A 12,761-nucleotide genomic window follows, 5' to 3' on the forward strand; every position below is an offset into this window, starting at 1 on the left:
AAGGAATATAAATAATTATTAAACTAATTACATAACAATTGATTATACAGTCTTAAGCCATGGCAAATAAGAAACCATTTCCAATATCAGACACTCTTAAACTTATGGTAGGTCACTATTTTTCCTGGAAAACACGATATTAGTAAAAATAAAGTAATATAATTTGGCTTTTCCCCACAGAAACAACATAATAATAAGGACAACAAGGCTAATCAAATACTCAGTATGTGTTAAATTAGAGAAATGACCGTGGTGGACACTGAAAGGTGAGGATCTACATGGAGAAAGGCTCATGCGGCCCCTCGCCCAACCAGACTCTTCCACTGAGATGCTGCCATGTGAGTCAAGCCTCCACACAACTGCAGCAGCATGAAAAACCCTAGGAGCAGAACTAGTATGTAAGTCCAGTCCAGACTGCAGAAACACAGACAAGTAAACCTACATGATTTTTGACTTCAAGGCACTAAGTTTTGGAGTGGTTTGCTAACCACAGCAATAAATAACTAAAACGTACTCTTTTATATGAAGCCCGCTCATTTAATTTCTTCTGATCTTGTTCATCCAGTTTTAAAGCAAAGTACTATGATTATTTTTGTGATGAGATAAATGAAATTTTAAAATATTACGTTTTTTTTTCCTGAAAATAAAAATAAGACTATTCAAATTAAACGTATATGTAGGCAAATACCCAAAGAAGAAACTCCAACGTAACTCTCAGGTTTACTGTTAACAGTTTACAAAAAGGCCTCTAGAAGAAATTAACATGTTCAAACAAATAAATAATTTTCACTTATTTTTGTTTAAAATTTGAACGATACCATTCCTTTTTCTTTCACTAGTGGGACAGGCTTGACTTAATCTATTTTAAAACTGGCATTAAATAAAGCTTATAAAGTCTTAAAAACTGGAAACTGATTACTGAAAAATCACTATACAGCTAATTACTGTACTTTCCTGCTTTTGTTAAGTATGTGGAGTTTGATTGATCCGCAGGGTTAATGTGGATTGGGCCCAAACCAAATTCAATATTTCATTTATTGTGCTGTTCATCGTTGCTTGTTTCCTCTTTAGTTCTTCTAGGTCCTTGTTAAATGTTTCTTGCACTTTCTCTATTCTATTTCCAAGATTTTGGATCATCTTTACTATCATTATTCTGAATTCTTTTTCAGGTAGACTGCCTATTTCCTCTTCACTTGTTAGGTCTGGTGGGTTTTTATCTTGCTCCTTCATCTGCTGTGTGTTTTTCTGTCTTCTCATTTTGCTTATCTTACTGGGTTTGGGGTCTCCTTTTTGCAGGCTGCAGGTTCGTAGTTCCCGTTGTTTTTGGTGTCTGTCCCCAGTGGCTAAGGTTGGTTCAGTGGGTTGTGTAGGTTTCCTGGTGGAGGGGACTAGTGCCTGTGTTCTGGTGGATGAGGCTGGATCTTGTCTTTCTGGTGGGCAGGTCCATGTCTGGTGGTGTGTTTTGGGGTGTCTGTGGCCTTATTATGATTTTAGGCAGCCTCTCTAATGTATGGGGCTGTGTTCCTGTCTTGCTAGTTGTTTGGCATAGGGTGTCCAGCACTGTAGCTTCCTGGTTGTTGAGTGAAGCTGGGTCCTGGCGTTGAGATGGAGACCTCTGGGAGATTTTCGCCGTTTGATATTACATGGAGCTGGGAGGTCTCTTGTGGACCAGTGTCCTGAACTTGACTCTCCCACCTCAGTGGCAAAGCCCTGATGCCTGGCTGGAGCACCAAGAGCCTTTCACCCACATGGCTCAGAACAAAAGGGAGAAAAAGCAGAAAGAAAGAAAAGAAAGAAAAGAAAGAAAGAAAGAAAGAAAGAAAGAAAGAAAGAAAGAGGATAAAATAAAATAAAGATAAAATAATGTTATTAAAATAAAAAATAATTATTAAGAAAAAAAATTTTTTTAAGTAAAAAACAAAAAACGGACGGATAGAACCCTAGGACAAATGGTGAAAGCAAAGCTTTAAAGCCAAAATCTCACACAGAAGCATACACATACTCACAAAAAGAGGAAAAGGGGGAAAAAATATATATATCGTTGCTCCCAAAGTCCACCTCCTCAATTTGGGATGATTCGTTGTCTATTCATGTATTCCACAGATGCAGGGTACATCAAGTTGACTGTGGAGATTTAATCCGCTGCTCCCGAGGCTGCTGGGAGAGATTTCCCTTTCTCTTCTTTGTTCGCACAGCTCCTGGGGTCCAGCTTTCCATTTGGACCCGCCTCTGCGTGTAGGTCGCCTGAGGGCGTCTGTTCTTTGCTCACACAGGACGGGGTTAAAGGAGCAGCTGATTCGGGGGATCTGGCTCACTCAGGCCGAGGGAAAGGAGGGGTACGGATGCGGGGCGAGCCTGTGGCGGCAGCGGCCGCCGTGACGTTGCACCAGGCTGAGGCGCGCCGTACGTTCTCCTGGGGAAGTTGTCCCTGGCTCACGGGACCCTGGCCGTGGCGGGCTGCACAGGCTCCCGGGAGGGGAGGTGCGGATAGTGACTTGTGCTCGCACACAGGCTTCTTAGTGGCGGCAGCAGCAGCCTTAGCGTCTCATGCCCGTCTCTGGGGTCCGCGCTGATCGCCGCGGCTCGCGGCCGTTTCTGGAGCTCCTTTAAGCAGCGCTCTTAATCCCCTCTTCTCACGCACCAGTAAACAAAGAGGCAAGAAAAAGTCTCCTGCCTCTTCGGCAGGTCCAGACTTTTTCCCAGACTCCGTCGTCCCGGGTAGCTGTGGCGCACTAGCCCGCTTCAGGCTGTGTTCACGCAGCCGACCCCAGTCCTCTCCCTAGGATCCGACCGATGCCCGAGCCTCAGCTCCCAGCCCCCACCCGCCCCGGCGGGTGAGCAGACAAGCCTCTCGGGCTGGTGAGTGCCGGTCGGCACTGATCCTCTGTGCGGGAATCTCTCCGCTTTGTCCTCCGCACCCCTCTTGCTGCGCTCTCCTCCGCGGCTCCTAAGCTCCCCCCCCCCACCGGCCTCCTGTCTCCGACAGTGAAGGGTCTTCTAGTATGTGGAAACCCTTCCTCCTTCACAGCTCCCTCCCATTGGTGCCGGTCCCGTCCATATTCTTTGTCTCTGTTTTTTCTTTTGCCCTACCCAGGTACGTGGGGAGTTTCTTGCCTTTTGGGAGGTCTGAGGTCTTCTGCCAGCGTTGTGGGTGTTCTATAGGAGCAGTTCCACGTGTAGATGTATTTCTGATGTATCTGTGGGGAGGAACGTGATCTCCGCGTCTTACTCTTCTGCCATCTTCCTCAACTCCTCTCCAAATTCAATATTTAACCTTGAGGTTCATTATACTTTAGATACCAAGAGAGAATCAAAATACTATATAATTCTGTCAAACTGAAAAACCTGTATAAGTCTCAGACCAATCCCTAAACTGTGTATGTGCAGGAGAGACCCAAAACAGTATAGCAAACTCTTAAAGAATGGAAATGAGATTTGAACCATTGTCTGCCAAGACACTGCTGACAGAACTTATATCTTGACTTTGGATGGACTGCCTGTTAACAACGAACATCAACACTGCCCAGATGATTATAACCCAACTAAGAGTCCAAAATATCCAGGATACAATCCAATATTACTCAACATACAAAGTCCAGGAAAATGTAACCAACTCTCAAGAGAAAAGACAATCAACAGATGCCAATGCTGAGATGATCCAGATGCTGGTACTATCAGACAAAGACTTAAAGCAAATAACTATGCTGGTATAAGTTAATAGCAATGACGTAAAATAAACACACTGAAATGAATCAAAAGATAGGAATTCTCAGTAGAGAAATAGAAACTATGAAAAGAGAACCAAATGGAAATTTCAGAACTGAAAAACACAATAACTGAAACAAAAAACTTCCTGAGCTGAATTGCTGAATTGCGGAATGGAGATGATAGAGGAGGACAAGGTCAGTGAATGTGAAGTTAGATCAAAAGAAATTATCTAATTTTAAAAAACAAGGGAAAAAGATTGAAATAAAATGCCCAGAGACTCAGGGACCTGTGGAACTAACATACATGTAATAGGAGGTCCAGATGGAAAAGAAAAAGATATTGGAACAAAACAAACAAACAAACAAACAAAACAAACAAAAAAAACCTTTCAAAATTCTATATCCAGGAAAAACATCCTTTAGGAATGAAGATAAAATAAATGAATTTTCAAGTGAAGGAATATTAAGAGAATCCATTGCCAACAGGCTTTTTAGAAGACATTTTAAAGGAAGTTCTTCAGGCTGATGGGCAATAATACTGGAAGGAAACCTGAAACATCAAAAATGAGAGAAGAACGATAAATCGTTGGGTAAATATAAAACACTATGTTTCCCCTCTGAATTCCTTTAAGATACCTATGATTTTTTAATGGAAAAATTATAACATCATCTGGTGGGGTTTTCAATGTATGCACATGTATGCACAAAGATCAGTGTAGGGGGTGAAGGGGTAGGAGGGAGGAAGAATGAAATCCCACCAGTATATACAAGTGTTTATAAAATCTGGAAATAAAGAAGGTTTATTTTTAAGTATCATAAGCAAAGCAGAAACTTAATAAAGAAAAATTTAAATTGTAGTATCAAAATTAAAACATGAATGACAGATCTGAGAGTATTTACAATATAAGTAACAAAGGCTCACTGTCCTTTGTACATTAAGCTACTACAAATTAATAAGAAAGCAATACGTCAGGGCTTCCCTGGTGGCGCAGTGGTTGAGAGTCCGCCTGCTGATGCAGGCGACACGGGTTCGTGCCCCGGTCCGGGAAGATCCCACATGCCGCAGAGTGGCTGGAGCCTGTGCTCCGCAACGGGAAAGGCCACAACAGTGAGAGGCCCGCGTACCGGGAAAAAAAAAAAAAAGAAAGCAATACGTCAAAAGAAACTAACAACAAAAAAGCAGGAAATTTACAAAAGAAAAATCAAATGATTAATAAACATGCTAAAGAAACTGTTTCACCTACTTAGAAAAAAATAAGTCAATTAAGACAACATGATACAATTTTCCTTGATCATGTTGAGGAAAGGATTTTTTAAATGATAATATCTACAATTAGTGGGGAAAGGAGCATTCATGCTGTGAAAGTAAACTGAAATAACCTTTCTAGGGGAATTAAGTAATACACATTAAAAGATAAAACATTTGTACTAAAAAGAAGTCAGACACAAAATAGTACACACAATATGATTCAATTCATATACAGGAAATTCAAAGACAGAAAAACTAATTTAGTGTTACAAGTCAGAATAGTAGTTATCCTTGCAATACCGGTAGAAACTGGAAGGGGTTATGTGATAGGCTCCTGGGTTGCTGGTAATACTCTGTTTCTTAAGTTGAATGCTGGGTATATGGCGGGGTAATCACTTTGTGCAATTTTACCAAACTATACTTATGATTTGTGTACTTTTCTGTTTTCATGCACACAACTAAGATTTCATACAATGTACATACTCATTGATCCAGTAATTAAAAACTTCCAAAAATTAAGTATGCTTGCAAAGATTTAAACATGTCAATTTTAGCCCACATTTTCAACAACAGGTGATCAGTTAATAAAGCATAAAATCTACAAATAATAGAATACCATTTGGCCATGAAAAGTAATCCTGTAGACAAATATTTACTGATTTGGAAAAATAGTTGTGATATACTATTAGGTGAAAAGAATAATATATATTTATTATGGGCACTTATCCTGTGTTATACAAATGTGAATATATACATCTATATGGAAAGATTTCACCAAGCTATTGAAAGTGGATGATAGATTTCTAATATTAATATTCTTTATGCTTATATATAATTTACATTTCCCATAAATATGAACAACTTCTGTGATAAGTTATTTTTAATAATACTTGAGTTAAATAATCTATAGTATTGCATAGAGAGGCATTCAATTCAACTATTACCTTTGTACATTTCCCTTAATGACTCTGAAAAATCACTCATCTCTGCACCCCAAGGGTTAGGGCAGAGTCTAATATATAGTAGGAACTAAATGAATTTGAAGAAAAAGAATGACAAGTTTTCCCCAACTAGTAATTCTACAAAAAGAACATTTTCAATAACTATTTTTCTTCTCAAGAGATTAGCAAAAGCAAATTAAGGGAAAGTAGCAGGTAAAGGAGAAAAGGTGTAAACAGAATAGTAACAGTAATAAAAACTATGGAAACTATATGAAAACATTAAGATGATTTTTTAAAGATTTTAGTAAGTGGGTTTCATGGTGAGACAGTTAGTTACCTTATAACTATTCTTTAAGTTATACACATGTTTTTATGTATTCCTTATACTCTGTTACCAAAAAAGAAAGCGGAGGGGGAAAAAAAACCCTAGTTAGCTAATAAAACCTTTTGTGAAAACAAATTCAGGTTTAAAAAAAGCTCTTACAACATTATCAGAAAATGTGACGTGAGTCTGAAATATATATAAAATACACTAAGTGATATGAAATATATATAAAATACACTAAGTGATATATTTAACTCTGATAAAATACAGACTGGTAATGTTAATATAGTAGAACACTGCAGAATTATAATTATAGAAGGTCTTAACAAAGAGGAGAAGCTGATACACAAGTTGATACACAAGTTTACAACAAAATTAAAAAATAAAGATAAAAAGATTTGAGAATACAAAGATATTTTAGAACTGTCTTCCAATCCCCAAATCCAACTATCTATGAAATTTAGTTAAAAATCAAAAAAGAAATTAACGCTTGCCCAGATACCCAAAACTACAGTGAAATATTGAGTAGTCTGGGGGTAACCAAAAAACAGTTTATAAGCCTGAAGACAAATAAATAAGAAATAAAAATGAACGACAGCTATTTTATAGTTCCCTCTGAAGTGCGTTATAGTATATCCAACTCCTCATGCAGATTTACCCTCCTAATGATGTTTGGTTGAGGGTAGTATTAAAATCAGTTCCATAGCAAATATTAATCAGAAGCATGAGGAGAAGTCAGAAAGAAAATCACCTGGGATTTAAAATTACATGCAGAGGTAGCATTCACTTAACTGAGAAAGTGGAAGATGCTTGCTCTGAAAAACCAAAGGGATTTTCTGGGCTTAAAATGGTATTTACTCTCAAACACAAGCAAGGACTAAAATGCCACATTAGGGAAAGCGCTTCCTTTTTTTTCCCCCCTGTATAAATGATCCTTGATAATTAAAATAGATATTAGAAAAAAAGAGGAAAAAACCTTAAACTTGAAACATAGTCATATAAACTAGTGGAACTATGATCAGTGTTTTTATTTCTGCAAGGCCATTATAAACAATCAAATATGTCAGCTGATTTGGGGACAAAACTATTCATTTTGCTGCAGAATATAAACATACAACTATTTTTCAATTATAGTTTCACCTCCTTGTTACCATCACTTTGACAGGCTATCTCTAGGTGTTTTAAATGTTAATTTCAATGAACTTAACACTCTGTCTGTGGAAGTCATTCAAATATAAGAATAAACAACCACCACAGGAAATTGAAAATGACTAATTGGCAATGGTAATAAATAACTGCAGCACAACTTGACATGTGCTTGAAAAAGATCAGATAGGTTTGAAGGCGTGACCACAGAATAAATGTCCCCTTTGTTCCATACATATCTCTAGTCAGGGGCAAAGGGAATGCTAAGGAGAAAAATAAGCATTGAAATCAGTTATCTATAGGAGCTGGGTTAATCTGCAAAGGCAAGGTCACAATGAAATAAATAAAATTTCACTGACTTACACCACACACCGCAGTCAGAAAAATTTTAGTTATAAAAGTCACTTAGACTGAGAGAAAGAATGAGTAGTAATTACGAACAAAAGTGATGACGACAGAAGGAAACAGAATGAAAGAAAAATATACAGTAAATTTCTGGGATAGTTTGATCACGCTTGTAATTTGGTGAGAATCTTCCATAATTACTTTGAAGTGCACAGGAAAATAATACAGACGTGTAGCTTTATTGTGCATCTTAAATATTCCTAAGTATTAGAACAGAGTTTCACAATGAGCTGTTTTGTTTCTGCTTTGTGGATTTCACAAAAAGGAAAAACATAACTCACAGCATTTGTAAATTGAATCATTTGAAAATCTGTTTTAAGCCACGTTTTGCTTTTTCATCCCATACATACAAAGGTAGATGCAGTTCGTTTTATACGTGCTCATTTGAAGAACAATGACATGGAATAAAAACGAATTACTTTCTCATGTATTTTGGTGTGATGAGTACTTCTTTAAAGCAGACATATCATGTGTGTATGTAACAGGATGCAGCCAATGAAATAAGATCAGACTACACCTTATGATGAAGAAGGAAATTAAAAATTATCATTATCACTATCACCTGCAGGGAGTAATTTATCATTTCTGTTCTTCATTGGTATCATGTTCCAACAGCGTGTGGTTACAGCAGATACAATTAGGCAGCTGGCCACAGAAGTAGGAGGATAATGTGCTTTTGATGGAGTTTATCCAAGCATGCAGATAGAGTGCTTGTAATCCATGCAGCAGAATCACTATAACAAAAATACAGTTCATTTTTTGTTGGAGTATTTCTTTCAAAATCTTAGTATGGAATTCAAAAGCTAACTGACGATGAGTCTGAAGCAAGTGAAGAAAGAGTAAGAAGATACTGCATAAAAAAGATTATACGTTTTAAGCTTACATCATTGTCTATAAACCAACAAGATGAAGATAAAAATACAGGCCATACCAAGCTGCTGCATAAAGAGCATGAACTCTGATGGTGATAACTGGTATTTAAACTAAGAAGACATAATCAACAAAAATGAAAATTACATATTATGATATTCTCCTAATGTTAACAATAGCTTAAATTATAGACTCTTCCCTCTTCAATTAATTTTCTATTTTATCCCAAGAGGAAATCTGCATCTTTTCTTTCCTGATTCCTCTAGGGAACAATACACGTTAAGTGCCATATACTTCTCAAGGGATATTGCCAAACTGAGTAGTGTTTAGAAATAGATCAAGCAATATGGAAAGCATCAAAACAGACCACAGGTCTCAGAATATTTTTAAAAGGTACTTTTACTGAAAAACTCAACATAACTAATTTTTGATCTACTTAAAATATTCCCAAATTATAACTGAAATTCCTTTAAAATTTACTTAGATTTCTCCCTTGTAATTTCAAAATTGCTTATGAAAGTGGTTTTACGGAGCAGACGAGATCACCTCTTCAGAACCTAAAACGTAAATACTTCAATTCTGACGTTCTGTAGATTGATATCTTACGTGGCCTAACTCCTTTACATTTCTTCCTAGCTATAAATAAGATACTATTATTTTATACATTCAATATTCACTGAGATTTACCAATATTTTCACTTAAAAAAACCTTTTAAAGTATAACGGACATGCAGAAAAGTACACAAAAGTGCACACCATGGTGAATTTTCAAACAGAATACAGCTATGATACCCACCCTCAGATCAAGAACCAAAACACCCCAGCACCTAGCAGTCCCCCTAGGCACCTAGCCAACCCTAGGCACCCCCACAGGGTAACTACTACCCTGATTTTTTCCCCAGGTTTATTGAGATATAATTGACATATAACAATGTGTAACGTAAGGTGTGCCATGTGTTGATTTAATGCACTTACACATTGCAAAACGATTACCACCACAGTATTAGCTAAACCCCCATCATACCCCATGATTATCATTTATTTTTTTGTGATGAGAACATTTAAAATCTATTCTCTTGACAACCTTCAAGTATATAATATAGTATTATTAACTATAATCATCATGATGTACATTGGATCTCCAGAACTTATTCAACTTATAACTAGAAGTTTGTACCCTTGACCAACATTTCCCCATTTCTCCCATCCCACACTCCCTCGTAACTACTATTCTGATCTCTGTTTCTGAGTCTGGCCTTTTTATTTAAGTTCTATATACAAGTGATATCAAACAATATTCGTTTTCTTCTGACATTTCACTTAGCATAATACCCTCAAGGTCCATCCATGTTGTGGTAAATGGCAAATTTCCTTCTTTTACAGCGTAATAATATTCCATTTATGTGTGCGTGTGCGTGTGTATATACATATATATATGTATATGGCATATCTTCTTTATCTATTCCACTGATGGACACTTAGGTTATTTCCATATCTTGACTATCATAAATAATGCTGCAATGACCATGGGAGTGCAGATACCTCTTCAAGATCCTGTTTTCATTTCCTTTGGATATATACCCAGAAGTGGGATTGCTGGATCATATGGTAGTTCTATTTTTAATTTTTTCAGGAACTTCCATACTGTTTTCTATAGTAGCTGCACCAATTTACATTCCCACCGAAAGCGCACAAGGCTTCCCTTTTCTTCACATCCTGGCCAACATTTACCTCACTAACTACCCTGATTTCTAAAACAGATTCATTTTCCCTATTACATACTTCAACATATATCATGTCGTCTTTTGTGCCTGGCTAATTTTCTTTATTATTGTTTTTGAGATTCACTTATACTATTGCATATTACCTACGCTGTTATATGGCTCTAAGACATATGCGACTATACAATTTATTTATCCAATCTACTGTTGACAGGTATTGAGTAGTTTTTTTTGTTTTGTTTTGTTTTGTTTTAAATTACACTAATGAATCAACAGTTTAAATTTTATTTATTTTTGGCTGTGTTGGGTCTTCGTTTCTGTACGAGGGCTTTCTCTAGTTGCGGCAAGCGGGGACCACTCTTCATCACGGTGCGCAGGCCTCTCACTATCGCGGCCTCTCTTGTTGCAGAGCACGGGCTCCAGACGCGCAGGCTCAGTAGTTGTGGCTCACAGGCCCAGTTGCTCCGTGCCATGTGGGATCCTCCCAGACCAGGGCTCGAACCCATGTCCCCTGCATTGGCAGGCAGATTCTCAACCAGTGCACCACCAGGGAAGCCCCTTGAGTAGTTTTAAGTTGACACTTCTATGAACTTTTTTTATAATGTTTTTTGGTGAACATAAGTACTCAATGCTATTGGGTATATACCTAGGAGTGAAACTATTGCTATGTGCATATATATGTGCATATATAACTTTTGTTAATCTTTATTGCTTCCTTTACCTCTGGTCTTCCACCAGGGATCGTTTTTGTTTGCCTATATACCCTTCAGAAATCAGTTTCCTGGGGTAAATTCTCTATTTTTTTTTTTTTTGCCTGCGCCACGTGGGATCTTAGTTCCTCGACCAGGGATCTAACCCATGCCCCCTGCAGTGGAAGCGTGGAGTCTTAACCACTGGACCACCAGGGAAGTCCTTCTTTCTATTTGTTCACCTGAAAAATCTACTTCAGCTTCATTCTTAAAAGTTATTTTAGTTGGGTAAAATTCAGAGTTGGCAGTTATTTTCTTTCAGCACAGTGAGGATATCATTTTTTTAAAATATTTATTTACTTGGTTGCACTGGGTGTTAGTTGCAGCAGGCAGGCTCCTTGGTTGCAGCAGGCAGGCTTCTTAGTTGCGGCATGCATGTGGGACCCAGTTCCCTGACCAGGGATCGAACCTGGGCCCCCTGCACTGGGAGTGCGGAGTCTTATCCACTGTGCCACCAGGGAAGTCCTCGTGAGGATGTCATCATTGAATTATCTTCTGTCTTTCCAATTCTACTGTTCCTGCTGAGAAATCATCTATTTACTGCTCCTTTGAAGGTAATTCCAATGCTCTACTTACAGCCCCACTGAGGCTTCTAAAATGCTCTCTTTGGTTTCTGTAGTCTTAGTAGGATGTATCTAGGTGTGGATTTATTCCCCTCTTTTCAACTGAAATATAATTCACATACCATAAAAATTTCCCCAGTTAAATAAACTGTATAATTCTATCTATCTATCTATCTATCTATGGCTGCATTGGGTCTTTGTTGCTGTGCATGGGCTTTCTCTAGTTGCAGCGAGCGGGGGTTACTCTTCGTTGCAGTGTACGGGCTTCTCGTTGCAGTGGCTTCTCACTGCAGGGCACGGGCTCTAGGCACACGGGTTTCAGTAGTTGTGGCACATGGGCTCAGTAGCTGTGGATTGAGGGCTCTAGAGCGCAGGCTCAGTAGCTGTGGCACATGGGCTTAGTTGCTCCGCGGCATGTGGGATCTTCCCAGAGCACGGCTTAAACCCGTGTCTCCTGCATTGGCAGGCGGATTCTTAACCACTGTGCCATTAGGGAAGTCCCTCAATTTTTAAAAAAGTATATTTGGAGTTGTGCAACCATCACCATAATCTAATTTTAGAACATTTTTTTATCACCCCCAAAAGAAACCCTATATCCATACTCCTTGTCTTATCCCCTGTCTACAGAGTTGCCTATTCTGAACATTTCATATAAATGGAATCACAGAAATGGAATATCATATAAATGGAATTCTTTTGTAGTTGGCCTCTTTCGCTTGTATAATGTTTTCAAGACTCATCATTTCAGGGTTCATACATTCTGCAGCAGGTATCAGGACTTCACTCTGTTTTATAACCAGATAATATTTCATTGTGTGGCTATACCACATTTTGTTTATTCATTCTTCAGGTGACTGACATCTGGATTGCTTTCAGTTTCTAGCTTTTATAAATAACGCTGCTATGAACATTCATGAACAAGTGTTTGTGTGGGTATGTTTTAACTTCTCTGGGGTATATACCCAGAAATGTAAAATATCTATCCATTCCTATTCAAGTTATGTTGTACTTCTTAAATTGTAGCTCACTGTCTTTCGTCTGTTTTGGGAAATTCTCAGCCATTATCTCTTCAAATAGTTTGAAAT

The 12,761-nt window shown here is 38.0% G+C and overlaps 1 protein-coding gene across 8 annotated transcripts in view; it reads right to left on the reverse strand.

The window, feature by feature from the left end:
- PRMT3 (protein arginine methyltransferase 3) overlaps nucleotides 1–12,761 on the reverse strand; it is a 133,496-nt gene that overhangs the window by 19,006 nt on the left and 101,729 nt on the right. Inside the window, exon 14 of one of the 8 annotated variants that reach the window (XM_049713485.1) lies at nucleotides 27–4,785. The exons of 6 other annotated variants lie outside the window; for them this stretch is intronic. In XM_049713485.1, coding sequence (XP_049569442.1) covers nucleotides 4,651–4,785 — 135 coding nt within the window. In that variant the 3' untranslated portion in view covers nucleotides 27–4,650. Of the gene's footprint in view, nucleotides 1–26; nucleotides 4,786–10,913; nucleotides 11,635–12,761 lie in introns of those variants that run through there. One more of the 8 variants, XM_049713486.1, reaches the window with a different exon arrangement.

Source organism: Orcinus orca, chromosome 8 (genome assembly GCF_937001465.1).
Source record: "Orcinus orca chromosome 8, mOrcOrc1.1, whole genome shotgun sequence".
Lineage (NCBI taxonomy): Eukaryota > Metazoa > Chordata > Mammalia > Artiodactyla > Delphinidae > Orcinus > Orcinus orca.